The 27,568-nt window shown below is 43.2% G+C and overlaps 3 protein-coding genes and 4 non-coding genes across 27 annotated transcripts in view; 5 read left to right on the forward strand and 2 right to left on the reverse strand.

The window, feature by feature from the left end:
• Nucleotides 1-15: 15 nt before the first annotated feature.
• C16H9orf116 (chromosome 16 C9orf116 homolog) lies at nucleotides 16-5,283 on the reverse strand. 2 transcript variants are annotated; one of them, XM_030535697.1, is made up of 4 exons: nucleotides 5,196-5,283; nucleotides 4,339-4,519; nucleotides 3,245-3,323; nucleotides 16-1,737 (listed from the first exon to the last, which is right to left on the reverse strand). In XM_030535697.1, exons 2-4 carry the CDS (start codon nucleotides 4,482-4,484, stop codon nucleotides 1,549-1,551), a joined length of 414 nt encoding a protein of 137 aa, XP_030391557.1. In that variant the 5' UTR covers nucleotides 4,485-4,519; nucleotides 5,196-5,283; the 3' UTR covers nucleotides 16-1,548. The 2 variants fall into 2 exon arrangements, with proteins under 2 accessions (XP_030391557.1, XP_030391556.1); XM_030535696.1 differs by lacking the exon at nucleotides 5,196-5,283 and having other exon boundaries at nucleotides 4,339-5,185.
• A 273-nt stretch (nucleotides 5,284-5,556) lies between these two features.
• Nucleotides 5,557-24,538, forward strand: MRPS2 (mitochondrial ribosomal protein S2). Of its 20 annotated transcripts, XR_003996791.1 has the most exons (9): nucleotides 12,455-12,543; nucleotides 14,205-14,265; nucleotides 15,787-15,836; nucleotides 16,565-16,677; nucleotides 17,346-17,432; nucleotides 18,545-18,610; nucleotides 20,798-20,888; nucleotides 21,889-21,973; nucleotides 24,129-24,538. XR_003996791.1 is itself a non-coding variant. In XM_030535694.1 (4 exons), the coding sequence occupies exons 1-4, from the start codon at nucleotides 5,618-5,620 to the stop codon at nucleotides 8,680-8,682; spliced, it is 825 nt and encodes a 274-aa protein (XP_030391554.1). In that variant the 5' UTR covers nucleotides 5,557-5,617; the 3' UTR covers nucleotides 8,683-9,335. The 20 variants fall into 20 exon arrangements, 1 of the variants encoding a protein (XP_030391554.1); XR_003996784.1 differs by lacking the exons at nucleotides 17,346-17,432; nucleotides 20,798-20,888 and adding an exon at nucleotides 16,777-16,875; XR_003996783.1 differs by lacking the exons at nucleotides 17,346-17,432; nucleotides 20,798-20,888 and adding an exon at nucleotides 16,805-16,875.
• LOC115636271 lies at nucleotides 14,941-15,072 on the forward strand. The gene has a single exon (XR_003996869.1). It is a non-coding gene; the product is annotated as a small nucleolar RNA SNORA43 (small nucleolar RNA).
• LOC115636273 lies at nucleotides 15,865-15,997 on the forward strand. The gene has a single exon (XR_003996871.1). It is a non-coding gene; the product is annotated as a small nucleolar RNA SNORA17 (small nucleolar RNA).
• LOC115636272 lies at nucleotides 17,572-17,705 on the forward strand. The gene has a single exon (XR_003996870.1). It is a non-coding gene; the product is annotated as a small nucleolar RNA SNORA17 (small nucleolar RNA).
• On the forward strand, nucleotides 19,627-19,738 carry LOC115636275. Its single transcript, XR_003996872.1, has one exon. It is a non-coding gene; the product is annotated as a small nucleolar RNA SNORA17 (small nucleolar RNA).
• A 1,098-nt stretch (nucleotides 24,539-25,636) lies between the features above and the next one.
• DIPK1B (divergent protein kinase domain 1B) overlaps nucleotides 25,637-27,568 on the reverse strand; it is a 39,259-nt gene continuing 37,327 nt past the window's right edge. The window contains exon 5 of the mRNA XM_030535693.1: nucleotides 25,637-27,478. Coding sequence (XP_030391553.1) covers nucleotides 26,666-27,478 — 813 coding nt within the window. The 3' untranslated portion in view covers nucleotides 25,637-26,665. The remainder of the gene's footprint in view (nucleotides 27,479-27,568) is intronic.

Raw genomic sequence — 27,568 nt, forward strand, 5'->3', positions numbered from 1 at the left:
AATGTTTGCAGATGATACAAAAATTGGGTGAGTGGTAAATAATGAAGAGGACAGGTCACAGGTACAGAGCGGTCTGGATCACCTGGTAAACTGGGCACAAACAGAAGGCATCTGAATACAGCTAAATGGAAATGTATACATCTGAGAACAGAGAACACAGGTCATATTTGCAGGATAAGACACTCTGTCCTGGGAAGCAGTGACTGAAAATAGTCATTGTGATGGATAATCAGCTGAATGTGAACTTTCAGTGCAAAATGGCTAATGAGAGGCTTAAACAGGGAACCTTGCGTGGGAGTAAAGATGCAATTTTACCTCTGTATTAGGTACTATTGCAACCACTGCTGAAATACTTTGTTCAGTTCTGCTGTCCACAGTTCAAGAAGGATGTTAACATATTGGAGAGAGAAGAGCCATGAGAACAATTAAAGGGTTAGAAAATATGTTGTATAGTGATAGACTGCGAAAGTTCAACTTATTTATTTTAGCAGAGGGAGGATTAAGGGGTGATGTGATCACGGTCTATAAGTACCTTCATGGGGAACAAATGCAGATAATGGGCTCTTCAACATAGCAGAGAAAGATGGCTCGCTGGAAGTTGAAACTAGACAAATTCAGACAGGAAATAAGGTGTAAATTTCTAACAGTGAAGATAATTAACCATTGGAGCAATTTGCCAAGGGCCCTGGTGGATTCAAATCAAGATTGGAGATTTTGCTAAAAGATCTGCTCTAGGAATTGTTTTGAGGAAGTTCTGTGGCCTGTTATACAGGAAGTCAGACCAGAGATCACAATGGTCCCTTCTAACCCAGAATAAGTGTAGCCCTTACTTGACAATCTGAGCAGAGGCCCAAGATAGGAGGGGGTCGTAGAACTTCTCTGAACTTCTCTCAGTGGTGTTTGCTGGGCATTCCTGAGGCACACTGCCAGGGCAGCGTGGCATGGGAAAGTGTGTGTGCTGGCTGCCTGTGGAGTGGAGCCATCCATTTATGTTTAACAAGCATTAAATTCACTTGTGTTCACAGGCATTTTAATAAAACAACAAACATTTTTCCAGATTTTTTTTCTTTATTAACACACCTGCTCTAAAGCAGCATTTTGCTCTTATTATTCTCTCAATGACAGAGTTTTCATCCGTGCTCATTGACTCATTTTATTCCGTTTTCATGACCTTTTCTACTACGTCATGCTAACATTGGATCTAGGCTCTCCTTCAGCAAGGTAACCTCAAGTCAGACAGCATAATAAAAGATTGCCATTGCAGCTTAATGATGCTTCAATGGCATGCAGCATTATTTTAACAGAAGCCTGTGTTTGTTGTGGTGAATCATCCTGCAAGCTAATGTGGCAGATGGAAGTGTATTTAACATCACTCAGTGCAGGAGTGCACCGTTTCCAGTCATGCTTTCAAAGATTTAGGAGAGAAGCAGAAATCCTAAGGAAATGTCAATGCTATTGTTCGCTCGTTCTTTTGTGTTTTTTTTTAACCAGGCAGTAGACAGTAGACTGAAGAACAGGTGTCATACTGCAGACATGATGGCTGAAACATTATTCACAGTGGGATGGGCCACTGCCATTGTAACTGGGGTGAAAGTTGAGTCTGTCGTAGAAGGTGATAAGGTTATCTATGCCAGTCACATCGCTTTTCTCCATGTAGGTGTTGAGCCCATTATTCCTATACATGCCACACTTTCCAAGATGTTTCGAAAATGCATGTGAGGTAATGTTAAAGGAGGTCTGTGGGGGAGAAAAGCAAGAGGAAATATTGTAGATACTCATATGAATAGCATCTCTGTGTTTTTACAAGAGCGAGGTTATAATTAAAAGGGCTCTAAATCTTCATGCTTCATAGCATGAACCACACACCAGCTATGGCCAGAAAAAAAACCCTACCCATCCACCCATTGTTTAGTATTTTTAATCAAGGGCCTGTGTACTCAGGAAACTTGTCCTATATTTTGCTGCAAGGGTGCTGGTTTCTGCAGCACACCAGTGGTGCAGGCCAGAGATGTTACACCAATTTCAGCTAAATTCAAAAACTGCAATTCTTACATACCATATTAATTCTTCTATCACAGAAAGGTATACTATGTGTGAGTGGGGAGAAGAGCTAGGGCCAGCTTCTGGAGCTTCAGGCATTGATCATCACACATTTCCCTGTGTATGGCTTTGGTTATGGTTTATTTTTTCACTTTGGCAATCACTATGTTCCACCTCAGCTTTTCTGATTTTTTTTTTAAACGTAGTAGTAGTACAATTGTTTGTGGGGGTGTTTGTGAGTAAACACCTTGTTCTCTTTGGCATCAGACTTCAGCCACAAGTTGCCAGAGACTAACTCTCCTTGTTTATTTAGGAGGGGAATATAATTGTGTCCAATTAAAAAATTATTGATCTACTCCAGTGTGTTTCCAAAGAGATTTTAGGTCAGTGTATCTGTAGTTTAAACTACCGAGTCTTTTCTTTCTAACCCTCTTATACTGTAAAATTCATTGCGTGGAGATACTGAAGCTTCTGGGTCGAATTTTTCAAAAGCCCCAAAGTGACATGAGAGCATATGTCTCACTGAGTCATTTAGAGGCTTCTGAAAATCCCACCTTCTGATTTCAGAGATCTGCTGAGGCCTACAATATGAAAATAGAACTATGGTGCCCCTCAGTTTTTCATGAATTATATTACTGTATTTTCCCTTCCTTTGTAAGTGGCTGGAGTGGCAACATGAAATGCAAATTCGAATAGCAATTGAAAAATTCACCTACTGGGTCTTATATAGGAGACCTAAATTTGAACCACTGCTGGCCACCATCAAAACCCCTTAAATTTAACAAAAGATATAAGGGTAAAAAAAAATTTTGAAGATCAGAATTCCCCCTTGCCAATTTCCCTTGACTACTTTTCAATATTCTGTGCCTGTATTCTGGTTGGCTGTGCCACACACGGACTGTTTCCCTACCCAGTTTGCTCATGCCAGTAACAGGCGATATCTGGGCAGAGGAGGGTGAGTAAACAGTGCCCGCAGGATAATATATGCATTTTAAAATACTGCAAAGGATAGATACTCCTGTAAGGAAGGTAAAGTGAATTGACAGTTTTTTTTAAAGGAACAAAGCAAAAAGCATAGCTGAGTATTTGTTTAAAGTATTCCTACAGATAAAGCAAATAACTTATTCCTCAACAGGTACCTAGAGCTCACTTAAAAGGTAAGATTGATACACACTTTAATTAGCCTTGTGCTGCATATACTTACTGGCATTTCATGTACGGTAGGCGCTTTGCTTCCATAGATCTGGTTGGTGGTCCTGTACATTGGATGAGACTCATTCGTTCTACACAATAGAATGCAATTTTACTTGGTATGGTTTCTTTCATACAAACTGTATCCCACAGCACTCGACAGAGTGAAATAGTGCAGTTTACAGAGATAAACTACAGTAACAGATGGACATTAAGAAGTGCAGGCAAAGGAAAAGATTCTTTTGGGGATGAAATGGGGAATGGATAAGGTGGGGAGAGATGAGAAGGCATTTCTAAGGGTATGTCCTACAGTATGAAATTATTTCAAAATTATTCTATTCGAATTTTTGGAAGCGATTTTATACATTTGGTCTTGTGTGTCCCCACTAAAGCACATGAATTCGGCAGAGTGCGTCCACAGTACCAAGGCTAGCATTGAATGTTGGAGCGGTGCACTGTGGGTAGCTATCCCACAGTTCCCGCAGTCCTTGCTGCCCATTGGAATTCTGGGTTAAGCTCCCAGAGCATGATGGGGCAAAAACATTCTCACGGGTGTTTCTGGGTGTGCGTTGTCACTCGTTCCTCCCTCCATGAAAGCTACGGCAGACGCCATACTGCCAGCAGACGGTGCACTGCCTGTCTCCTGGTACTATCCAAAAATTCAAATAGAATAATTTTGAAATAATTTCGTACTGTAGACTTACCTGTCTCCTGGTACTATGAATCCACCAGCAGTGAGACTGATGGGGCAGAGAGGAAATGTCTGCTAAGGAAACAGAAAGACTAGGATCCTGGAGGAATTTAAGAACAAGGACAATTCTGTGCATGCTTGACTCTGGAGAGCTGGGGCTTGAATGAAGATGGAGCAAAGCGCGCTTGGGACCTCTGGCCATGATGGCTAATCTGGCTGTAGATAATGGGACATATCCCAGAGGCCCTTCAGGCCTTAAAATGGGTATCATTTTCACAGACTTGCAGAGGTCATGACTTCACAGGATCTCAGGTCATTGTTGCAAAGTGTGGCAACCTCTGGGTGCACCATGAACCCCTCCCTCTCTCTCAGCATGCTGCTTTTGCTCATCACACAAGTTGTATCAGCTTCCTCACCTGTAGCCCCGAAACCATCCTGGGTGGTTGAACCTGGCTGGCAAATTGTCATTAACTCTGTAGTAATCACTGGTTCTCTGGGACCGACCCTCCTCTGCCTCTTTGTTACAGGTGGTGAATGCTTCCGGCAGATGCGCCTGGGACATTTTGAGTTAAGACTTTTTGGTGACTCTGGTCCAAGCTGGACAAAGAGGCAGGAAATTGACCAGGCACACAAGAAACAGGGTGCTTAAGTAACAAACTATGTTGCTAGGACACAGGCTGTAACTTGGCAACAAAGCGAGAGGCCCTTAAAGGCACAGTGCTGTAGACAAGGGTCCAGCTTACAAACGCTTTCCATGCACACCACTGGGAGTAGTCCCTTGAGGGCTGTGGAGTATTCGCTCATAGACTCATAGACTTTAAGGTCAGAAGGGACCGATGTGATCATCTAGTCTGACCTCCTGCACAAAGCAGGCCACAGAAGCCTACTCCTACTAAGCCCTGCAGTGGTTCTGTTACTTTCAGTCCCCCTGGTTCAGTAGTTTTCCTGAGAGTATTCCGCATGCCTCCTTTTCTAGCCGCGTATGTAGGAGAGAGAACCCTGCTGAAGTGAAGAACTAAGGCACATTGGCTGACCCATAACGTCTCCTTGTGTCCTGGCACTCCCCTTCTGCCTGCACCTCTTCTCTTTTACCCCATACTTAGTTCCTGCTGCAAAGAACTGACCTTCTAGCCTTTTGTTCTGTTTGCACAGTGCCTTGCGCAAGGGGATCCTAATCTGGGACTGGGGCTTTGAAGGGCTATCGCAGCCCACACCATAAATACTGATCATTTCTAAAAAGGGGGGTTGAGCTGAGGAACAGTCATTTGCTCACCAATAAACCCTGCTGTTTCCAGGGGGCTGGAACAACTTTTACGGTGGGGGTGCTGAGAGCCCTTGCACCAAACTGTAACCCCTGCCTAGAAGGGAAAGTACTTCAAGCCAGGGGGTGCGGCAGCCCCCCAGTTTCGGCACCGATGGTTGTTTCTAGGGACCCCTGTTCGGGTCCCGCTAGGAATTCCAGCCCGCGCCTGCTCTGCCCTTGAGGGGGCATTTGCAGCGCGGGGTCTGTGATCGGACCGGGCCCAGCACCGCAGACGAGCCCGCGGCAGGGGAGGAGCCGGAGCCGGAGCCGGAGCAGGCGGAGCTGCGCCCGGGGCAGGGGGTTGGAGGAAGCGGAAAGAGCCGGTGCAGCAGCCTAAGCTGCTCTTCCGTGGCCGGGCCCGCTGCTGCTGCTGCTGCAGCTCCGCTCCGGAGATGGCCGCTGCCAGGCTGCTGCAGGCGGGTGAGGCGGGGAGACGGGGCTTCCTGTGCGGGCAAAGACTCGGGCTGCAGGGGGGCTGGAGCCGCGGGGAGCGGAGTTTGAGGGGACAGGCGGGCGGATCCCTGTGCAAGTGCCTCTCTGCTGCCCTGGGCCGTGGCTATGCCAGGCTTTTGCCTGGTGTGTCTCAGGTTGGGGCAGTCGTGCCAACCTCAAGCACGTAAAGATCCCCAGTGGCTTAAATATCCGGAGGTCTCTTTTTTTTTAAAGCGCATTTTGAAAAAATGGAGCCTGGTCCTTTGCTCTCTGGTGTCTGAGCCTTGAGGGTGCACGTGGGTGACAGAAGCTAGACACTTGCCTTTAAATGTGAGCTGAACTTCTCCTGATTCCAGGAGCTGGGGCTTTAAGAAATCCCCCGACGATCTGGAGACTCGCCTCTTGCGGGGTTATGCTGCTGGAGTCTAGCTCCCCGGGAAACAGCCCCTCTGGTTGTTACTGAAATCAAGCAACCAACTTCTCCAGCAGTCCCCTTCTTCTCCCTAGCAGAGATCCTAAGCCTGTGCCCCGTGCTGTCTACCCTCTGCCTGCCAGGATGTCTGCTCCAGGCTTTGCTAGAGGAAGGGGGGCAGCTTGACTTGTTATGAGGTCCCAGGATCCCCTATGCAGAGCCTGCCATCTGGTGTGCACGCTTCATATTTCTCAAAGCCCAGTTGGAAGAGAGAAAGTTCTTAGATCTTTCTTAAGAAACTAGGCTCTAACCCTGAGAGGGTCCTGAGCAAGCTACTTCTCCACCGTGTGCCACGGAAAGCCTTCGTGTTTATGGAGTGCTTTGGGTTCTTCTGCAGATGGGTGCTGCAACGTATTCTGATTGGTGTCTTTATTTTACTACCCATCTGTTTAAGGCTTTTGTTTAATTTCTTCCTTCTCTCCATTGTCAGTGGTACCAAGGTTTCGCTGCCTGGGGTCCCTGGGGAAAGCTGCTCCCAGTACTTCACAGCTCAGCAGTCGGCTTTATGGAACTCTTCTTGCCCCGGAAGCGAATCAGCAGGTGGACCCCACTGGTGAGAGTCCTTACCCCACCTACTTTAGGAGAGTGAAAGCAACCGGGCTATTTGGCTTCTACTGTCCAAAGCAAGTTGAGTTAAGCCAACCATCCCTCTCTGACAGCCACCAGGTTTGCTTTAAGCTGGAAGATAATGTATCGCTAAGTTAATGAGTGTCTCTTCTGAGCCCTGTTGGCTACTTTAGTTTTCTGATTGTTTATGCATGTGATTTTCAGTACATTTGATTCCCCTCTAACCTATCTGATCATACACCTAGGAGAGGAAGGAAGGTTTTGTGCCTAAAGTTTGGGATTCAGAGTCAGACTCCTGGATGCTATTCCTGGCTCTGCCACAGACTTCCAGTGTGACCTTGGGGAAGTCACTTCACTTCTCTGTATGTCTGGTTCCCTGTATGTAAGAAGAAAGAAATAATATGAGTCTTGAAATGTGAAGCTCTAAAATACTTGGATGGAAGGGATTGTGTAAATGCATTAACCACCATATACACACCCAAACATTGTGCTGTTATTGGCAATCCAGGACTAAACGACCCTCTCCTTTTCACACCACCACTGAACCTTTGTGCTGCACAAACTAGGGGCAGAGCTCAAACCTCTTTTTTGTCCTCCTTTCAGTTATTAATGACAAGCTTATAACCGAGCCCCTCAGGCACCCGGACTTCTTCAACGTGAAGGAGCTCTTCTCCCTGAAAGAGCTGTTTGATGCCAGAGTGCACTTGGGGCATAAAAAGGGTTGCCGTCACGGGTAAGTTACACATCTTTGATGTGGAGCCTTGGGGTTGAGCCAATACTCATTGAGTCAATGGGTGTATTTCCATCAACTTTGGATCCAGTCTTTAGTTAAAAGAAGGGTCGGATTATTTGCCCTGTAAAGTGCTTTCAGGTGGCTCCTTACTAATGACTTTGACAATAAGTCTGTTTTTGACTGTCATAGCACAGAGAAGGTTATTTTATTTGCTGTTACGCAGGCATGCAGCACTGGAAGCAAAAGGTTTTTGGCATTCAAAGATTTATTCATATTGCCAATATTCTGGGATTTCAGTGTAATGAGCTGAGTGGCCAGTCAGTTGGTTTAGAACCAAAATAAAACCAGATCCACCTGGACGAGCCCGTCTATCAGGGCGTGGTGCAGGGATCTGATTGGCTGATCAGGGCCTTAACTGCTCTTTCTCTTAAATGGAACACAGGAATTGCCAGACAGGATCAGACCCACGTCCGTCTAGCCCAGTGGCCTGTCTCTGACAGCAGCAGCAGCAAATCCTTCAGACGAAGGTGCAAGAAGGCAATTATGGAACAACCTGCCCCCTGGCAAATTATCTCCTTGACTCCCATTGGTTAGAGGCTGTCTGATGCCCCAATGTAGAAGAGTTTCTATAGGGGCAGGAAGCATTTGGAAATGTCAGTCAAAAAATAAAAATGTTCTGAGTTCTTTATGTCTCATTCTCCTTCCCCAGGTTTATGGAGCCGTATATCTTTGGCTGCCGCCTTGATCAGGATATTATAGACTTGGATCAGACAATGAAACACCTCCAGCTGGCTCTGAACTTCACAGCCCATGTCGCTTACCGCAAAGGGATCATCCTCTTCATCAGCCGCAACCGTCAGTTCGGCCACCTGGTGGAGGTCACGGCCAGGGACTGCGGGGAGTACGCCCACACCCGCTACTGGCAGGGGGGCCTGCTGACCAATGCTCACATCCAGTACGGGACCGGGATTCGCCTGCCTGACCTCCTCATCTTCATCAGCACCCTGAACAACGTCTTCGAGCCACACGTGGCCATTCGGGATGCCGCCAAGATGAACATCCCCACTGTGGGAGTGGTGGACACTAATTGCAACCCCTCCATCATCACGTACCCCATCCCTGGGAACGACGACAGCCCCCTGGCGGTGGAGCTCTACTGCAGGCTCTTTAAGATGACCATTACCCGGGCAAAGAACAAAAGGAAGCAGATGGAGGTTTTGTATGGACTGCAAAACAAAGCTGACAGCAGTTAGGTCAGCGTCGTGCTTTTACTAGCCCCAGTGCAGGATCTGCTAGCTCATCCATACCACGATGGTGGTCAGTACTCAGCAGGGTACCTACCAGGCTTCTTTGACTTGCATAGGGCTTGGGAGGGAGGGAGGGAGGAGGGGATGGGAATGCAGGCTCCCATCTTAGCTCTGTACAGGTCTGATCCAGCTCCCATTGAAGGCAGTGGAAATATTAACATGAACTTCAATGAGAATTGGAGAGAGGTCCCTGGCCTAGTCCGGAGGAGGAGATCCCATGGGGATGGCAGCCCCTGCTCTGCTGTCACACATCTGTGCTCATCTGTGATTCTTAACTTGCCAAGCAAAAAAAAAAAAAAGTGTGTGGATTTGTCAATGAATATCACTCACCTGTGGGAGCCACTTCCCCCACAAAAGGAACTTCATCCAGAGCAGCTAGAACTATGCAAGGCTAAATAAGACGGGTATATCCAGTCTGGTTTGCTTGTATTTGCCTCTTCTTCAAGGAGGAACATGTAAAGCATCTGTCTGTGATGTCCCTCCCCCAACCCCCCTTAAACTTACTGTGATCTGAATTTAACTGTTAAAGTTCCCATCCCCTCTCCTCCCACTTCTCTTCTCCCTATGAAAAAAATAAAATATTCCTTCTTTTGCACGTGCAAGTGTGTTTTATTAAATGAAGGATGAGAAATCCCTTACAAAAATATAAACTGACTGGATGTCATTGATTGAGGGAGAGAAAAGGTGTCTTACAGCCTAATCAGTGCCCAGTCTGAGTCAGGTGTTAGGTCATAGGCTGAGTATGAATTGTATCATATGATCCTAAAATATGGCTATAAAATCTCTACTCTTTAAAGTGTCCCTATCAGCTTGAAATCGGGTGAGTTTAAAAAACGAGTTAAGTAGTTTCAGGTTCTACACTAGCCCCTGAGTGACCCAGGCCCATTTTTGTAGCTTGAAAATCATAAGAACGGACATACTGAGTCAGACCAATGGTCCATCTCGCCTATTATTCTGTTTCTGACTGTGGCCAGTGCCAGATGCTTCAAAGGGAATGAACAGAACTGGGCAGTTATTGAGTGATCCATCCCATTATCCAGTCCCAGCTTCTGGCAGTTGGAGGTTTAGGAACACACGGAGCATGGGGTTACACCCTTGACCATTTTGGCTAAGTGCCATTGATGAATCTATCCTCCACGAATTTATGTAATTCTTTTTTGAACCCACTTACATTTTTGGCCTTCACAAAATCCTCTGACATTGAGTTCCACAGGTCAACTGTGTGTTGTGTGAAGAAATACTTCTTTATGTTAGTTTTGAAGCTGCTACCTATTAATTTCATTGGGTGACACACACACACGTTCTTGTGTTATGGGAAAGGATAAATACGTCCTTGTTCACTTTTTCCACACCATTTATGATTTTATAGACCTCTGTCATTATCCCCTCCCCGCCCCCAGTCCTATCCATATTCAAAATATGGGCATACCATGGATTTATATAGTGGCATTATGATATTTTCTATTCTATATTATCTATCCTTTTCCTAATGGTACATAATGTTGTTAGCTTTTTTGACTGCTGCTGCACATTAAGTAGATATTTTCAGGGAATTGTCCATGATGACTCTGAGATCTCTTTCTTGAGTGGTAACAGCTAATTTAAACCCTATCATTTTGTATAGTTGGGGTTATTTTTTTCATTTTGTATTACTTTGCACTTATCAACATTGAATTTTCATTTGCCGTTCTGTTGCCCAGTGACCCAGTTTAGTGAAATCAATTTCCTCTTTGCAGTCAGGTTTGGACTTAACTTTTCTTGAGTAATTTTGTATTGGCTGTAATTTTGTCACCTGTTCACCTACTTTTCCAGATCATTTATGAATATGTTGAATATCACAGACCCCAGTGGAGATCCTGGGGAGGACCCCGCTATTTACCTCCTTCCATTGTGAAAACTGACCACATGTTCCTACCTTTGTTTCCTAACGTTTAGCCAGTCACTGATCCATGAAAGGACCTTCCCTCTTATACCTTGACTGCTTAGTTGTCAAAGATTTTCTGAAAGTCCAAAAATACTATGTCAGCTGGATCACCCATGTTCATGTGCGTGTTGACTCCCTCGAAGAATTCTAATAGATTCGTGCGGGCTGCTTTCAACTTTACAAAAACTGTTGACTTTTCCCCTCCATATCATGTTGATCTATGTGTCTGATCATTTTGTTCTTTACTATAGTTTCAATCCATTTGCCTGGTACAGAAGTTATGCTTACCAGTTTGTACTTGGCAGAATTGCCTCTGGTCCCTTTTTTAAAAATAGGTGTTACACTAACTGCCATCCAGTCATCTCACTTTCATCTCCTTTTTGAGTGTGTTGTTTTTCTGTTGCTGAAAGATCCACACAAACACTAGAGGGAACTGGCTGCAAAGGGGAAATGATGCTGTATTTGGCAGCACTTTATATAGTCATATTCAAGCTAAATTAACAGCGGAAATATTTTTTTCTCCAGTCTCTTCCCATCACAGTGATTGTAAGTGCTGCTTGTAACAACAATAACTAAAGCATTATCTAGACAACAGTGTGATATTTTTAAAGATTACACCATTCCATTAAAAGCTTTTATGTTTTGTTTTTTATTTTTTAACTCTTGCTTTATGTGGAAGGAAAATATGGGTGCCGAAATTGAATAAGGCCCCAGTTCACAAAGCTCTTACACTAGTGCTTAACTTTTTAGCTTCACATTGATTTCCCATTGAACAACTCACATGAATAGGTGCTTTGATGAAATGCAGCCCATATTATGAAAAGACTGGGTTCTCATCTTAGCATTTGAAGCAATCAGTTTCTTTTAACACCATGGCAAGATCTGTGTTTGACTTGAACAAACATAATTTGATCAGTAAAAGCAGGCTAAAAGATCCAGACTAACACAGCTACCCCTCTGATAATTTGATCAGTGGTCTCTGTGTGCCATTGCTTTTTAAACCAGCCTCCCCATTCATTTCAAGAAGAAAGTGTGTTTAGTAATCGTTGTTACCTATATGGTCCTATGTATGTGCACACCTTGAATACAGAAACGGTGCACAGGTCTTACTCAAGCTCACCAGACTAGCTTCCCACTTGCTTTCAGTCCATCAGCTCATTGCAGCTCTCTCCTCATATGCATGCACACTGAGATATTCCAGGGGTAAAATCACTTCCTGGACAGGAATGGGTCTCTAATCCAGCCTTACTCCACTTTTGTTCCTCCCCAAGGCTGATCTCCTCATTTCCCTTCCTTTTGTCCCCTGCCTTTACAGACCCCTTTCCAGTGTTGCCAGCTCTTGAGATATTTGGTGTTTCTCTTAAAGCTCCGTCTCCTGGAGTCATTGGATTCATTGAGACTGTTGTAGTTTTTTGTTTTGTTTTATTTTATTTTATTTTATTTTATTTTATTTAGGGAACCTGTGTGTCTAGCTTGCACAGCTGGGGAAGGAAGCTGGGAAATGTGAGCTGTATAGGCTCAGACGCCAGGAGGAGCAATAAAAAACACTCAAGCTATTTTAAATGTAGCTGTTGACCAGAGCTAGGCTCGTGCTTTTTGAAAGCTAGAGGTTGGCCATATTGGCCTCCCCTCCCCATGCTGATTCTCCTCCCTTCTCTGCTTCCTCCCCAGGCTGACCCCTCCTCCCCATCCCTGGGGCCCTGAAGCCGACTCGCTGCACTTCACGCTCCTGTCCAGAAGGGGGAGTGTCTGCGACCACGAGGCAGCTGCGGGCCGCGGAGGACAAGGTGTTTTGTCCTTCTAGGGCTCCCGTCGGGCAGCTCTATATAAGCATGAGGCGCGGCCCTCACGGGCTCTTTGTCTCGGCTGGCTGCGGAGAGGCTGTAAGTGTGGGGCGGCAGGGCCCTGCCCTCGCCGGACTGTGGGGGAGCCCCGCACCCCGGGGGGGGGGCCGAGCCCTCGTGCCGTGCTCCGCTCAACGGTCACCCGCAGGGCTGGGCCCAGCTGTCCCCGCCCCCCCCCCGGGCCCGTATTCGCGCCCCCAGGTTGCTCCTGGGGCGCCTCCCCCCGTGTATCTTGGGGGGGTCCCCCGGGGTTCCAACCCGCCCCCGTGGGGGGAGGGGGGTGCCCCTCTGACCCTGGTCCCCAGCTCCCGCCCGGCGCTGCTCCCCCCTTTCGCACAGCGCGGGGGGGGGGCTGTCGCGGGGAGCCGTGTAAAGCGGGGTGGCGGAGCGCCAGTGGGAACGGGGCCGCCGTGAGTAACCCGCTTTCGGGGCGCGCGGATCCTGCTGGGTCCTTCCTCTTCAGTTCGGCCGTTTTAAACGGGGGGGGGTTGAAGCCTTGTAGATAAGCTGGGGCCCTGCCAAATTCACAGCCATGGAAAATGCATCGAGGCCATGAAATCTGGTCTCCCTGTGTGTGTGTTTGCCCTGTACTATACAGATTTCACGGGGGAGACCAGTGTTTCTCAAATTGGGGTCCTGACCCAAAAGGGCGCTGGGGGTGGTCACAGGGTTATTTGCCACCCTTATATCTGTGCTGCCATCAGAGCAGGGTGGCTGGACAGTGATGGCTGCTGGCTCAGGGCCAGCTCTGCAGGCAGTAGTGCAGAAATAAGGGTGGTGATATCATGGCGTGGCGCATTCAGAGCTGGGCTCCTGGCCTGCAGCTGCTGCTCTCCGCATGCCCAGCTCTGAAGTCAGCGTGGCTGCCAGCAGTAGTGCCACACACACATACCCTCACAATAACCTTGCAACACTCCCTTCCACACACAACTACTTTTTGGGTCCGGATCCCTGCAATTGTAACACTCTGACATTTCAGATTTAAATAGCTGAAACTATGACTTTTATGACTTTTAAAATCTTTTGACCAAAATGAACTGTTAATTTGGTAGGGCGCCACTTATGGCCTTGATTTTGAGAGATGCTGACCACTGCCCAACTGTGGAGTTGGCAGCACGGGTGGCTCCAGGCCCCAGTATGCCAAGCGCGTGTTTGGGGTAGCAAGCCATGGGGGGTGCTCTGCTAGTCGCCGTAAAGGCGGCAGGCAGGCTGCCTTGCTTGGGGTGGCAGAATCCCTAGAGCCACCCCTGGTTGGCAGTGCCCAGGTTTTCTCAAAATCAGGCCCTGCTTATCCTGCAGATAAAATTTTTAAAGTAATCTGGCCATGCATCTTGAATTGTTAGAGGGGAAATTGTTGTTTTCAAAACTCTCTCTAAAGCACTTTTCCTTGGAAATATTTATTTAGTTACACCCTCTCTTGTGTAGTAGTCGTGCATCCAGACACAAGGGAGCTGCCAATCCTACTGCTGTGCTTTTATTCCCAAGGTTTTTAAAGGAAGGTTGGGACAAGGGGTGAAAGTGAATATTTTAGAAATTAAAGTGGGGAGAAGATTTTTGGGGACTAAGGTAAATTGAGGTGGGAGGTGAGCTTTCAGGAGAGGGAATTCTTGGGTGAGGAAAAAATAAAATTTAGGAGCTTGTGTGTGAGGCAGCTGTTTTATACTCTGTGTCCTCTTTCTGATTTCCTTTTTCTTGTTTAGCAAAAGTGTATAAAGAGATTGTGGCATGCAAGGAGGTTTGATCCTGAAAATGAGACACCGTGTGAGTGAATTTAGACCTAGTACAAAGTTATCTAAGTATGGTGATCTATGAAACACATTGTACTGGCTAGCAGAGAGCTTGTGTTAGCTGCTTCTCATTATGAAGCTGCTAAATTACATGGAAAATACATGAAATGTTTTCTTAATGTTACTTTTCCTGTAGGTCCCAGGGGTATGCTGAATGATTACAAATGAGAAGGGGCCTGTCCATGAGACAATCTCTATTAAAACATGACTTGTACAATGAAAGACATTGAGCACCCTCACTTAGCAATTAGGATATAAAGAGTAGTGCATCTACTTGAGAATCAGTGATGTTATTCCACTCTAAGCACATATGGATTTGATGTAGAAATTATTGTATGTTCTTTGGCACTGTTATGCAGGAAGTTAGATTAGGCAATCTAATGGTCCCTTCTGGCCTTAAAAATGTATGAATCTTAAAATCTCACACTGTAACTAGCTTTGGGGGAAATTCCCTTAAGAGAGAGAGCAGTATGAGGCATTACATACGCACACAACAGTGCATGAACAAATGGGAGTGTAAAGAGGTATATGACTGTATTGATATGACATATTTTTGTTTTATTGACTCAGTTTGTGCATCAGAATAGTCACCAATATAATTAAATCATTGTGATTTGCCATTTGTGTATGCATCTTTTGACATTAGATGGGTTCCTTCCCCTAGTTGTGCAAAGTGGCTACTGTGTCATCTTTGTTCATTGGGTGGAAGAGAGCAAGGGGCTATGTCTACACTCTGTTCTGAAACCCATGAGCACTCAGAATGGTTAATAGCCTGACATTGTTTATAAAATAGACTTGCTTTGTTGGCGGCACATGAGAAACTGGATAAATGTGCCCTTGAAGTCTCTGACTTCTCCTGTTTTGAACTTCATTGATCAAAGAATACCTTGTACTACAGTGGAAAAACCCTACTAGAAAGTTTGTGGGACATTGTCTGTGTTTATCCTTTGAAATTATGGATCCACTCAGTAAATATTCCTATACCCATTTCACAATTGGGAAACTGAGTAATGGAGAGAATATGATTTACCTATGGTCATTTAACAAATTGGTGGCACTACTGAGAATAGATCCCAGAAGTCCTGATTCCTAGTCCACAGCTCTAACGACTTGATTAATTTCTCCATATTTTTCATATGGAATTGGCTTTTTAGTTCTTCCTTGCTGCTGCTGTCCATTTTTTTTAGAACTGATGAAAAAGATCTCCTGCTAATCCGATTCTGTGGTCAGGTTAGTCTAGGGACATCTCTTGTAAAAAACCACTCTGGTCTTGCTGTGGGGCTGGTGGAAAGTAAAATTAATTGCAAAGATGATGTACATGTGTTATCCTCATAAGGTTAAAAAAAAATGGTTATATTCAGTTTGGCTGTAGTGCTTAGTCTTCCAAACTGCTCTCAGCCACACACCGATACCCAAATAGTGGGCCTGTGAAGCGCATGTCTAAATGAGTATAATAAATGCTCTATTCTGTTTTTCCTCTTGCTTTTTTTTACAGGGGGGCAGATGTGAATACTGCAGACACAGGAGTTTTCTCCTAGAGCTGAGGTGAGCATCATTTCTTGCAGGTTCACTACATGCCCCTAAAGGCGTTGCAGATATGGTTGCTGTGCCGTGTTTGTGTCATCAGGTGGCAGAGAGGAAGAGGCTGTGTCTGTGCTCAGTGTTCTGAAATCATGAGCACTCAGAATGATTAGCAGCCTGACATTTTTTAATATAAATGTAGTAGTCAGTGAAAGGTGCTGGATTCTGAGTTGTGAAGATAGAAGTTTTCTGTCAAGTGCAGGTATCATATGTTCAGGAGGAGGGCCAGTTTCTCTGTCCTGCCCTGCTCCAATGTGTTCACCTCTGGGCAAGTAGGTAATTGGTGTCTCTACCCATTCCGTTGGGGCAAATTGTGGTGATGCCTTTTGCAATGTTGACACTTGTCCTATGTTGGACTGACGCCAGCTAACCTATTGTGCATTACCAGAAGATAGCTGTTTAGTGGCTAACCATTTTTAGTTGCAGTACTACCAGCTGGAGCTGAATTTTAATCAGCAGCCTAGAATTGATGAGTATTGTATTCCACCAGTACCAGTCCCCTTCAATCATTTGGTATCCCCTGATGGTGTTGGTTCTAAAGTAGCGTAAAGAGGATGAACAAGGTCTTCTGTGAAAATTCGCTGTTTTGATCAGCAAGAGTGGAGAGCTCTAACCTTGTTTATGTGCTATTGTGACCTGGTGTTTCCGTGAACTGTAACATACTCGGTATTTGGCCCTCTTTAAAATTATAGGTGGAGCTGCTCTGATATTTTACTCTGCAGACTGGGATCCTTTCATGGAAATAAATGTCCATCTAGCATATTATTCCCCGCCCTCCATTTGTTCAAGAACATTGTTTGCAGAGGTAAGCCTGAATCCAAACTCTGCTTCTCTGAAATATCCTAGATCCAAACATCCCAATCCTTTCCATCTCTCCTGAATTATAATTCCTTTCCATGCCAAGTTTTAGAATGATTATAATTGCTGTTCAGTGCATTTTGTCTTTTGGGGAAGAAGAATCAAAAGATAATGTGGTCCCAGAAGTCTGCATCCTAGACATGAGGTGAGCATGGAGACTGTGTACATTCTAAATAGTACTTCCGTATATCAGAGACCATCAGCTAAGCCCTTGTCTAGACTAGGAATTAGCGTGTGTTTCCTAACGATGTTGACAGTCTGGAGTGTAGACAAGGCGGTTTGCCTTTAACACATGTTAAGCTGACATGTTAAAAACAACGAGGAGTCCACTGGCATCTTAAGGATTAACAGATGTATTTGGGCATTAGCTTTCATGGGTAAAAAACTGACTACTTCAGATGCATTTGAAAAATCCTCATAGTTTTTGTGGATACAGACTAACATGGCTACTACCCCTCCGATACCGTGTTAAACACACAGCCTTGTCTACACTAGCCTGCTAGTCTGTGTTGTCTAGACCAGAATTTGGAAGTAACTAGCTAAGTCCTTGATGTACAGCTCTACAATTAAATACAGATATAAGCTGCAAAATGGCAGGTATTTGCATTGCTTTAGATTGCAGAGAGATGAGAGCTGTCTCAGAGGAGCTGCTTATGAAATTCAGCAGCTGTTTGAGTTTTCTGAAGGCCCATGTTTTCTAAAGTAAGTGGATAGAGATGCGATTATGTGTGTTGATTTCAGTCTCATGGTTGAGGTCCTACTTTGGATTTCTTTTTTGTTGCTGCTTTGATTTTATTGTGGAAGAATCACTACTCTTCAGCATCCTGTGTGTTGATAGTCCTATGCCCCTAGAGGCATTACACATGTGGCTGTCATGCCATGTGTGTGTCATTAGGTGGCAGAGAGGAAGAGGCTATGTCTGCACTCAGTGCTCTGGAACCTGTGAGCACTCAGAATGATTAGTAGCCTGACATTGTTTCCAAGTATACCAGCTTTCTCCAGAGGATCGGTGAAAGATGGTGCAAATATCCTTTGAAAGGCAGTTAAAAGCACACTAATTTTAGCTGCATCAGGAAAAGGCCATACATCCTTGTATGCAAGGACAAGTAGAAGTGACTGTTCTATTCTCAGGAACTCCTCATTCCTATGCTTGCCTTTGAAACTGTCTTCTGAGGCCTTGGGGAAATTGCCACTTGGTGTCAGTTCTGCTATATCTAAATTGGAGATAACATTTTAATACCCCTCATGAGGTTTTTTGAGGGTTATACTTTTAAAGCAATTTGAAGACAAAAAGCATCATATAAATGCTAAGAATCTGGAATGAGTGATTTTCCAGTTTATCTAATGCCACATGAAGTGTTCTCCCAGTATACCTATAGCAGTCTGATTATACAGCTATAGTTTTGCTGCTTAATTTCCCATGTAGGCAAGCCGTAAGTAATGCTTCTATTTAAAATGTTAATCGATTAGCTTCAGTTCTGGGTTTGTGAGACTAGGCACACTTCTTAATGAAAGAGCGAAGAGAGAAATTCTGGTTATTTATGAATTGAAGTAGAAATATTTGTGGCTATTTTGTTGGCATGCAGCATGGTTGAATGTATACCGGTTACACAGTGCCCAACAAGGGGGGTAAGCAAATGATGTATGAATTGTAGGAACATTACTGAGTTCATGCAGTGCCTGCATGGAAATAAAAGAACAGTGCAGTGGGTTTTACATTTGAATGCATAATTTTAAAATAGGGAGAACTGAGAAGTATTTTAAAATCAGTGCCTTGCTTTGCAAATGTTTGATATTCTCTCTCCTGTTCATAGTTGCTCTTGAGGAAGGAGGACAGCACTAATTTCCTTTGAAATGGTGTAATGTAAATGCTGTTGAAGGTACGTACTATGGCATCCTTTGCACCAGAAGCTAATATTCCAGGCATGACATCAGTTACCACAACTGCTGGTGCTAGTGAGTTGGAGCATAAAAACTGATGTTTAAGGGACATCATGGTCCGGTTATTTAAAAACAATATATTTATTAAAAAAGTCCTTATTTGTCACTAATAAACTGTTAGATGCTTGAAAATGAAAGGTCTTTAAAATGTAATTTACCTTCCATCATTTTTGCTGATTTTTCCCCTCCCCTCCTTTACTGACCCTTATTTAGATTGGACAATGAAATTAGATTGGTAGTTTCACTTTCTGGTTCTCTGAAGCACTTTGCTTAGAGTTATGTTTAGGTTACTTAGGCTGAAGGGGATTTTTAAATTCAACCTGTAAACTGTTTTCATGGAATTAAAAACTTTGAGTACATTTCAATTTATACCTTATATTTCTACAACGTTCATTTTGGATCTAAGCTCCCAGACCATCTATTGTTAATTTTGAGAAACTCTGAGAGCAATTAGTTTTTCCTACTTTTTGTCCATCTTTGTTTTTTAAGCCTTAAAGAAAAGCCCAATAACCATGGAAGGCAGTCCTACAATGCATTCATTATTTAATTTAGAACTATCCTCATCATACATCATTGTCCAGTGGGTTTGGGCTAGAACTTTTTTCCTGGCTCATGTAGGAAACTGATAAAATGTGAGAGCTCTCACATTTTATGTTTTATACATACATTTTAATATTTGTAAGCACTATACAATTCATGTGCACACAAGCAGAACTACATAACTTTCATCATAATATTTACTGATAACAGCGACAACCTTTGAAACCAGACTCTCAGATGTGTGTGTGTTAACACTGCTTAACCCTCTGGCACAGGGCAGCTCTATCACTAGTGTGTCAGCATTGTGGAGACATATTAGCCTCTTAAGTTCAGATAGCTAAAGTAGATGTTTGCTACTTCACTTGGAAAGGCTGTGTTTTTAAATTTTCCTTTTACTGTTGCCTGCTAATCAGTTACTGCCCCGTGGACACATAAATGCAACTGCAGTATTGTCTTTATGCCAGAGGGGGGCAGAGAGGAAGCATTGGCCGCTTTGAGTCTATATCTTTAATGAGTGGCTAAACAATTTATTAATTTGGGAAGGAAGGATAGAAGGGCCATCTGTTTTCTTTGCATCAGACTGTTCTGTAGAGATTAAGTTGGTATTAAGGTTTTTACACAACCATTTCAGCAAATGAAAATCACTTACCTTTTAAAGTAATTGGCACATTTAAGGACTGCTCCGTTTCAAATTAAATTGGTCTTAATGCATTAATATAGCAATTACCTTGTAATACAAAGTTATTATTAAAGCACAGCATTTCTCTCAAATGTCTCAACAACAAAATTATGCTAAATCCAGTAGACACATTTGCTGAAGAACTTTAATGCTGATTGTATGTTTCTACACGTCTGTTTGCAAAATCCTTTCAAACACTGCAAAAGCATTCATCATACGTCACAAGTTTGTAATAAAAGACATTAATTCAGATATGTTAAAGGAATAGATCAGCTAAAAGAATACGCTTTCAATATCCAATCGAAACTCTGTGTAGAAATTCAGTGAAGTCCTTTTATAAGAGAGGAATAAACTTCACAGAGCATCCAATGATGAAATGCTTTGATCTGATTGTGTTTTTTAAAAAAAAAAAGAACTTTTTCTTCAAAGGTGCCACATGGCTTGTAAGTAACTTTTCTAATGAGTTTGTATGTTAATACGTCTGCGAAGAAGCTTGACCTCCAAGCTTATGAACTGTTAAGGAGCAAAGATATAAACGTAATAATTATGCAACACCTGTGCCATCTCAGGGGTATAGTGCAGATAGCTCTCCACTATATTGGTGTTGTAAAGTGACTGAAGAGGAATAGGCTATGGCCAGACTGAGCATTCTAAAACTCCTGAAGGCTTTGACTAATAGCCTGACACAATTTGACAGTGCCGAATGCTGGAAAATGTCCTCATTAAGTGGGCATTAGAGGGGCCAAAGGTGCCATTAACCAAGCGAGTAGCTGGTGGCTGCAAAATGAGCCATTTAATTGAGAAAAGGCACTGCCTGATAGCAGTGGCTTCATAAAAGAATGTTAATAAGGTTGAAGTGGATTTCCCAACATGTTAATAGTGCTAGTTAATAATTATCTTCCCAAAGGCAGACAGCAATCCAGATATGGACTACACCTTCCTGGGGGACTCATCCATGGTTCTGATTTTCAGCCATTGAAAATACCAACCTTTTTAAAGTAAGACATGTGGAAGTAGAGCAAGAACTGACAGGGATTTGAAGGCGATTTAAATGCAAACAGTCTCTTCTGTGAGCAAGAGTCAGGCCAGCTGTTACCGTAATAACGCAAGACTTGTAGAAATGAGGATTGTGAGGGGCAAGTGGGAAAACTGTGTGAGAAGTTGTTGCTAGATATGGAATGTAGACTGTAGTCTAAATAGAAGTAAGAAAAATAAGATATCAAGATGACCTATGTATAAACAAAATGCAGCTGTTGCTTATTGTATGTAACGAAAGGTATAAATGCTTGTTGTAATTGTTTACCTGGAGAGAGACCTGTTTAGCTGTCTCCCACCATGCAATTGCTGGAGATAATAACTATCTGACTTTGTTGCACCCAACCAGAGAGTGAGAACTCTGTTTTTCTCTGACAGACATGTTTTGAAAGAAAAACCATTGTTCACATTGACTCATACATCAGAATCTAGAACCATTCCATGCTGAGGCATAATTTCTAAAATAAGTCTTTACCATTATATGTTGCATTTAAATCACAAATATTCAAGATGTGAATATTGAGGGGGAAAAATAAAGTGCTTTTGAGACTCACATGGAGTATGAATGGTTAGACAGATGGGAGGAGAGCTTGAGGAGGTGGAGTTATAGCATAGCATATTGAAAGCTGTGCCAGAAGGAGATCAGTAGTAAAATGGTATCCAGTTAAGAATCAAGATATTTAATTTGAGTGGGAAGAAAGAAATGATCCGCATAATTACAGTCTCAGATGTTGAGCAAAATTTAAGGTAATGGCTTTTTTGGACTAACTACAAAATTAAGTAATGGTCTGACTTAAACCAAGGAATACAAAGAAATTAAGAGATTAGGTTATTGTTCTAGTTGCAGCTCACTGATTAGATATTGCATATGATACCTAATGCAAGTCACTGTTCCAAGACCTGGACACCGCTAAATGAGTTCAAGAGAAACTAAAGGCCTGTGTTCCACTATCTGTTCTCTAGCTGGCAGTGAGGAAAATACCAGCCTTCCTAAGGATTAAACAGATGAGCATGGACATCTCAGTTGAGTTCAACGTTACTTTGTCAGGTATTTATATGTAATTTCCTGCCAATATAATTAGCATCACTGAAAACGTTTGAGACACTGCAAATAGAGGTAGTAAGTTAGGACTTCAACACGTTTGATTTAAGCACTCCAGCAGTCTGAGAGTTGCAGTTGTAAAATCACCATAGTCGTGTGGTGTCAGGCCTTTTGAGGGTCTGAGTTTGAGAGAATGAAAGTTCCAGTCTCGACACAAGTGTTAATACAGAACAAGCAATAGTTTGTGGAACTGTAATAGGATTTCATATTTCAAGTTTTTTTAATTCATGTATCCCCACCAACATCTTTAACTTGTGAAAACAGGAATATGATGGGACAGCTATAAGACAAACTTGGAGGATTTAAAAAAAAACTTGGAAGAGTTGAAATATTACTGATATAGTGAGAAACTTAGTAAAAATGTCAAGCCACGTGTATTAAGAAAGGTTTTATGTTTAATTCAGAATATGCAACAATGCACATTTTAGCCTATCTTGAGACCCAGTTTAGCTTATGCTGCCTTTACTTTTTCTTCTAGGGTTGTCTTAGAATTCATACTTACTATACATGGCAATAATCTCTTCATAAATATTGCTATAATTTGGTTTCTGCATCAGGTTCGCTTATCTGCTGCCATAGGCTTTTACCTGCAGCTTGTGGCAATGGTGTTATTATCTGAGATGGGTTCTTGTAGCAAATCTTATTACTCAATATGCTCAGAAACTACTACAATCGATAATATTAGTGAAATTAGTTGCCAGAGGAGATCAAGTAATTTGCATAATAGCAAAGTAATAAAACCTTAGTAAATAACTAAGGCTGGATCCAATCTGTTGGAGTGCAGCTGAGAATGATAAATCCTTGAATGCAAATAGTTTTGGGGAAAAAATCCTTCCTTTGGTGTAGCTCAGCGGCATCCTCGGTAATGCTCTCTGTTGCTATTGGAGACCCAGTTTGAATACCAAGAGCCAAAATCCAAGCTAGACTTCAGAAGGGTGTCTAAATAGCTGCATCTTCATACTGAGCAGCCATAGGAAGGTGTGAGTTTAAAGTAAGAAAGAGTTGGAGCAGGTGCAGGACTGCTTAATGTAGCCTCTGATGTCCTTCTGTTGTTGATCCTTCCTGTACATCCCTCTTCCAGCACCTCCACATAGAAATTACACTAACATAGATTCTCAGTCTCAAGCCTACTTGCTGATGTAATCATGCAGTTTAGTTTTGGCTCTGATTGATACGGGCTTGGACCTGCTGTGATGTTAGCACACAACTTTGTTTTGAGGTGAGAGGCAGAGAGAACCTTGCATTGCTCACCAGTAGCATCTGCTCATCTTGAGATTTGCTATTGATGCTTCGTTCCTCTTCCGTTAAAAGGAAGGTGGCTACAAGTTGGATTTACACTGGTGATTAGGGGGGAATGTGGGAACTGGGAGAGGACTCTGAGGGATTCAGAAGACCCTCACAAGCAAGAAAGGATTGGGAAAAAGAGCTTATGGCTTGCTAAGCTCAAATGATTAGGTCTTTAACCTTTTTCCTGAGTGACCCATATCCTGAAGCTGATGGTTCAGTGTTGCCCAATAACCTTATGCAAAAATGGAATCCCTTGCTGTGGACAAGTCACAAGGTTGTGAATGGCTTCTTAACCTTCTATCCTCTTTGTTAAATGGGCCCTGAGTATTCTTTACTGGAATGAAATTCAGCTTGGTGCATTTCATGACTTACATGCATTGTCAAAGGGATTCATAGTTTGCATAGGGCCTCCTGCAAGGCCTTCAGTACTGGAATAAATTTTACCCACTGAGAGTCCATATTACTTTGTTTCTCAGTAATGTCCACCTACCACTGTTCTTGGGCACGGAGCGGTTAAAATGTAAACGCCTTTCGAATTCTTCATTTATCCGTTGTAATGACTGTACTGGAAAACTGAGTTTCATTTTATGGAGCTGTTTTTCTTTGAGAAATGAAATTCTCTGAATAGTCCTTGAGTCATAACTGACTCTGTTCAACATCCTTGGTTCATTAGCTACAGGGACAAGATATCTTGTTGCCAATCAGAACAGAGATGTATGTTCATTTTAAATGTGTACGGTACTCAGATGCTGTTCCACAGTGATCAGTAAGGTCTTAAATGCAGGGACTGATCAGCTTCTATCTTTCTCCTCAGAGCCACAATCAGAAGTATCAAACCAGATGTGCGTGAGGAGCAGCATGATGTACCTTCCTGGGCTACAGAAGTATTGCAATGTCTAGCACTATATTTTGAGGGCGACATTTATTTGAAGTTCTTATTCTAATATGCTGGGGCACTTTGTTTGCAGATGACACCTGTAGGTTTGTGTTTTCTAACAAGCCTGGCAGCAGCAAAAGAAACCATATGAGGTCTCTGCACTTGAAGTTTACTAGATTTATCTTCAGCCTCTGCCATGCACTGGCTCAAAGATGCTGCAAGCACTGCAGACAGTGAATGTGAATATAATATGCGGTGATGTAAATATATTCTTTGCAACTCTAAATGTTCTCTGTAACCTGTTGAGCCAATGTGCAATAAAGAATAAATATCTATTCTGATCTTCACACTGCTTGTGCGTGTTCCTGATAAACTACATTAAATGCTATATGCATGTATTGCCCAGGCATTTTCAGATTAGCAAATGGCTAGTGAAACCATAGAGGCTAAAATTTAAACTGACTTTATTCCTGGCTTGGGGTGGGGGCTTCATTTAAGTGTTAGCCTAAAGAAAAAAGGGGCCTACCCAATTAATCTAAAGTGAATTATATCGATGTATTCACAGTACCATGAGTAATATCCATTTAAACCATTCCAATTGGTTTATTTTTAAATTGCATTCAAAAAATTGTTTAAATTCACTTCTGATTCAACTGGCAAAAGATGGAAAATCTGGCATTTAACTAGGCAGGATCCTTAAAAAAACTATTCAACCGAGTGCCCTTTTAATGCAACAGCATGCATTGCATTCGGATTGTTGGCCTTACCTTTGCATTTCTAGGCCCCTTTCTTTTCCTTTTTTTTCTACCCACTGTCGTTCTATAGTATTTAACAAGTCAGAGTAACTTCTATGGACATAACACAATGAATCTGAAACCCCAAACCAAGTGCCCCCCACAAAAGATGCTTAGTCTTCTGGTGCATGAATTACTGTGGTGCAAAGCTGGCCTGGCTCTGGGAAAGCAAGTTAGACTGGCTGCAAGCTAGATTTAAAGCATTGTTGCCACTAAAACATTTTCCCCATAAATAACAGTTGAGTGGTGGTGATGATCTTTAGAACTAATAGAAAGGACTGATATCTCCACTCCAAAGGGCTCATAACTTTACAGCTCTGACATTAAAGATTGCTTTTAGAGGCTGTATATCCTGTGGGACAGAATTTTTTTTCTAGCGATTGTACTTCAGATGTGCTTCGCTTCACGAAGCTACTGTCAGATCACCAGCATACCGTCTATCAGAATGGATAAAATTGTGCAGGGAATGGAGAACCAACAATAGTTTACGTAAACTAAACACCCCACTCAGTCCATGTGTTCAGAGCATCTTGAATGCTAAAGGATTATAAGTAAATACAAATGGAAAGAAAGGGTCAGTATTTCAATAGCAGGTCAGACAGTGAATTGAGATTTGGTTTTATTGCCTACTGAAAAATTGTCTGAAATTCCTTTTATTTGTGGGCAGGGGAAGAGCAGTGGATTAATGGGGGATTAGTCTTTTACCTTTCCAGTCAAATCCTGTCAATTTTAAAAGTGCCAATTAAACCAAGAGGTGGATTTGGACCTGAACTGGTGTCTAAGCACTGTTGTTCTCTTGATGTGGGGAATACAGTATACCATGTAGCATACGTGCCACTATGTTAATTTAGTTATTGTCTGCCTGGGGACTTTCTGTATTTGTATATTCTGTTTTATCCTTATGTTATAGCTATCAGTGTCTTCCTTTAACTGTAATCATTTTAACACATTATTAAACAATGCAAATGGGTAATGGTGCAGTCCACCGGGTAATGCTCCTTCCCGCAAGCGTAGCAACTATTTACACAAAACCTAGAATTTTCCAGGACCTACCTGCTATGTGGTCAGGCAGTTCAGGAAGGTGTGTAACAACCAGAATCGAAGTGTGTGGGGGTGAGCTTGTCTCTTGGCTCCCTGCACTGTCTTGATTTTACGTATCAAATTCAGACATTAAAATAAATTGTGCAGACTCCAGGGTGGGGATACTTTACCCTTTTAAGAATCACCAGGATGCTGGTATTTAAAAGGCTGTTTGCCATTGATGTACAAATGCTACTCTCACAAAAGCTATTTATTTACATGAGGTGTTCATCAAAATAAGATATGACATTTACAGCATGATGATTCATTCTTGGTCTGCACTTGTGATTGTTCCTTGATTAGCAGGAAAGAGGTGCAGCTCAACTCTGGTTCCTCTGTCTTCTTCCCCCAAACCTATTCAGCCAGGCTCTTGGTATTTCTACTTTGCATCGTGTTCTTTACAGCACGCTATTGATGATTTTGCTGAGTGGCAATGGGTCATTGATGCTTTATGGGGGCGGGGGGCGGTGTCATAAAGGAAAAGACTGCAGCCATGTGAATTACCTGCTTCTGATGCAGTTCCTCTGACGGAATGAAGAGGCATGACCGTCTATCCTTAACTGGATACCAACTCTATAGCCTACCATCCTGGCTGCCCTGTTAGGAATATTTGGTATTTGAAATCTTCTTCCAAAGCAAGGTCTTGAGATTGTTCAACACAAGTGAGTGGTGCACTTCCATCTGGCTAGCCAGGCCGCTAAGGGTCATACAAGTTCGTAGCTGCTTCTGCAGCTCTTCTTTCAAGTCAGATGGCGCTCCGTACAGCAAGTAATCCTGCAGTAGCCCACAGACTTTCGCCAGGTTGGGCTGGACCATGTCGCCCTTGCACTGCTTCATGAGTTTGTCACAAGTTGCCATGCAGTCCTTCCCATAGGTGCAGTCCACATTCTGCTCACAGTGACGTCCCTTGAGGAAACCTCTGATTGTCATCTCTGTTGCCACCTTCCTCAGGTTGACCATTTTGAAGTCATACTTGTCATTGTAGCCCACATTCTTAAAGCTAGTTTCACAGATGTAGAAGTTCCCGTACGTCCCATGGAATATCTCCTCCACAAACTCCAAAAGGCCGATGGCGATTTTTGCTCTCCTGGGCCAGGCTGGGGCAAACCACTGGTGAATAATCTGGTGGATAGCTGAAGGCAGCAATGGCTGGAAGAAGTGAGGGACATTAGTACCATAGAGGGAGTTGTGAGGGATCTTCTCTGTGACGTACAGGTCCCCGCAGTGCCCCAACAATTTGGAGGTGTGCTCTTTCTCATGTAAGGAGAGCATGAGCAGGAATTCATTTAGATGAAGTAGGGCCCAGATGGATTTGGCCTCTGCCAGAGATACTTTCCCATCTCTGTTCACATCTGCCATGGTGATGATTCGGTTCACCAAGGCTGCAAGTGATGTCTGATCTCCTAGGTTAGCCTGCAATTCAATAAGAAATCGCATCAGCTCTTTAAATTTTGCCCATTGTGTATATTAATTCAGGGCAGAGTATTAGGGTGCTGCTTTCTG

Source organism: Gopherus evgoodei, chromosome 16 (assembly GCF_007399415.2).
Source record: "Gopherus evgoodei ecotype Sinaloan lineage chromosome 16, rGopEvg1_v1.p, whole genome shotgun sequence".
NCBI lineage: Eukaryota > Metazoa > Chordata > Testudines > Testudinidae > Gopherus > Gopherus evgoodei.

Coding starts and splice junctions, on each gene's coding strand:
- MRPS2 (XM_030535694.1), top strand. CDS start 5,618: ATGGCCGCTGCCAGGCTGCTGCAGGCGG. Junction 5,646..6,559: donor TGCCAGGCTGCTGCAGGCGG/GTGAGGCGGGGA, acceptor CTCCATTGTCAG/TGGTACCAAGGTTTCGCTGC. Junction 7,430..8,138: donor AAAAAGGGTTGCCGTCACGG/GTAAGTTACACA, acceptor CTCCTTCCCCAG/GTTTATGGAGCCGTATATCT.
- C16H9orf116 (XM_030535697.1), bottom strand. CDS start 4,484: ATGTCCCAGGCGCATCTGCCGGAAGCATTCACCACCTGTAACAAAGAG. Junction 3,324..4,338: donor GGATGGTTTCGGGGCTACAG/GTGAGGAAGCTG, acceptor TCTATTGTGTAG/AACGAATGAGTCTCATCCAA. Junction 1,738..3,244: donor CTACCGTACATGAAATGCCA/GTAAGTATATGC, acceptor TCTCCCCCACAG/ACCTCCTTTAACATTACCTC.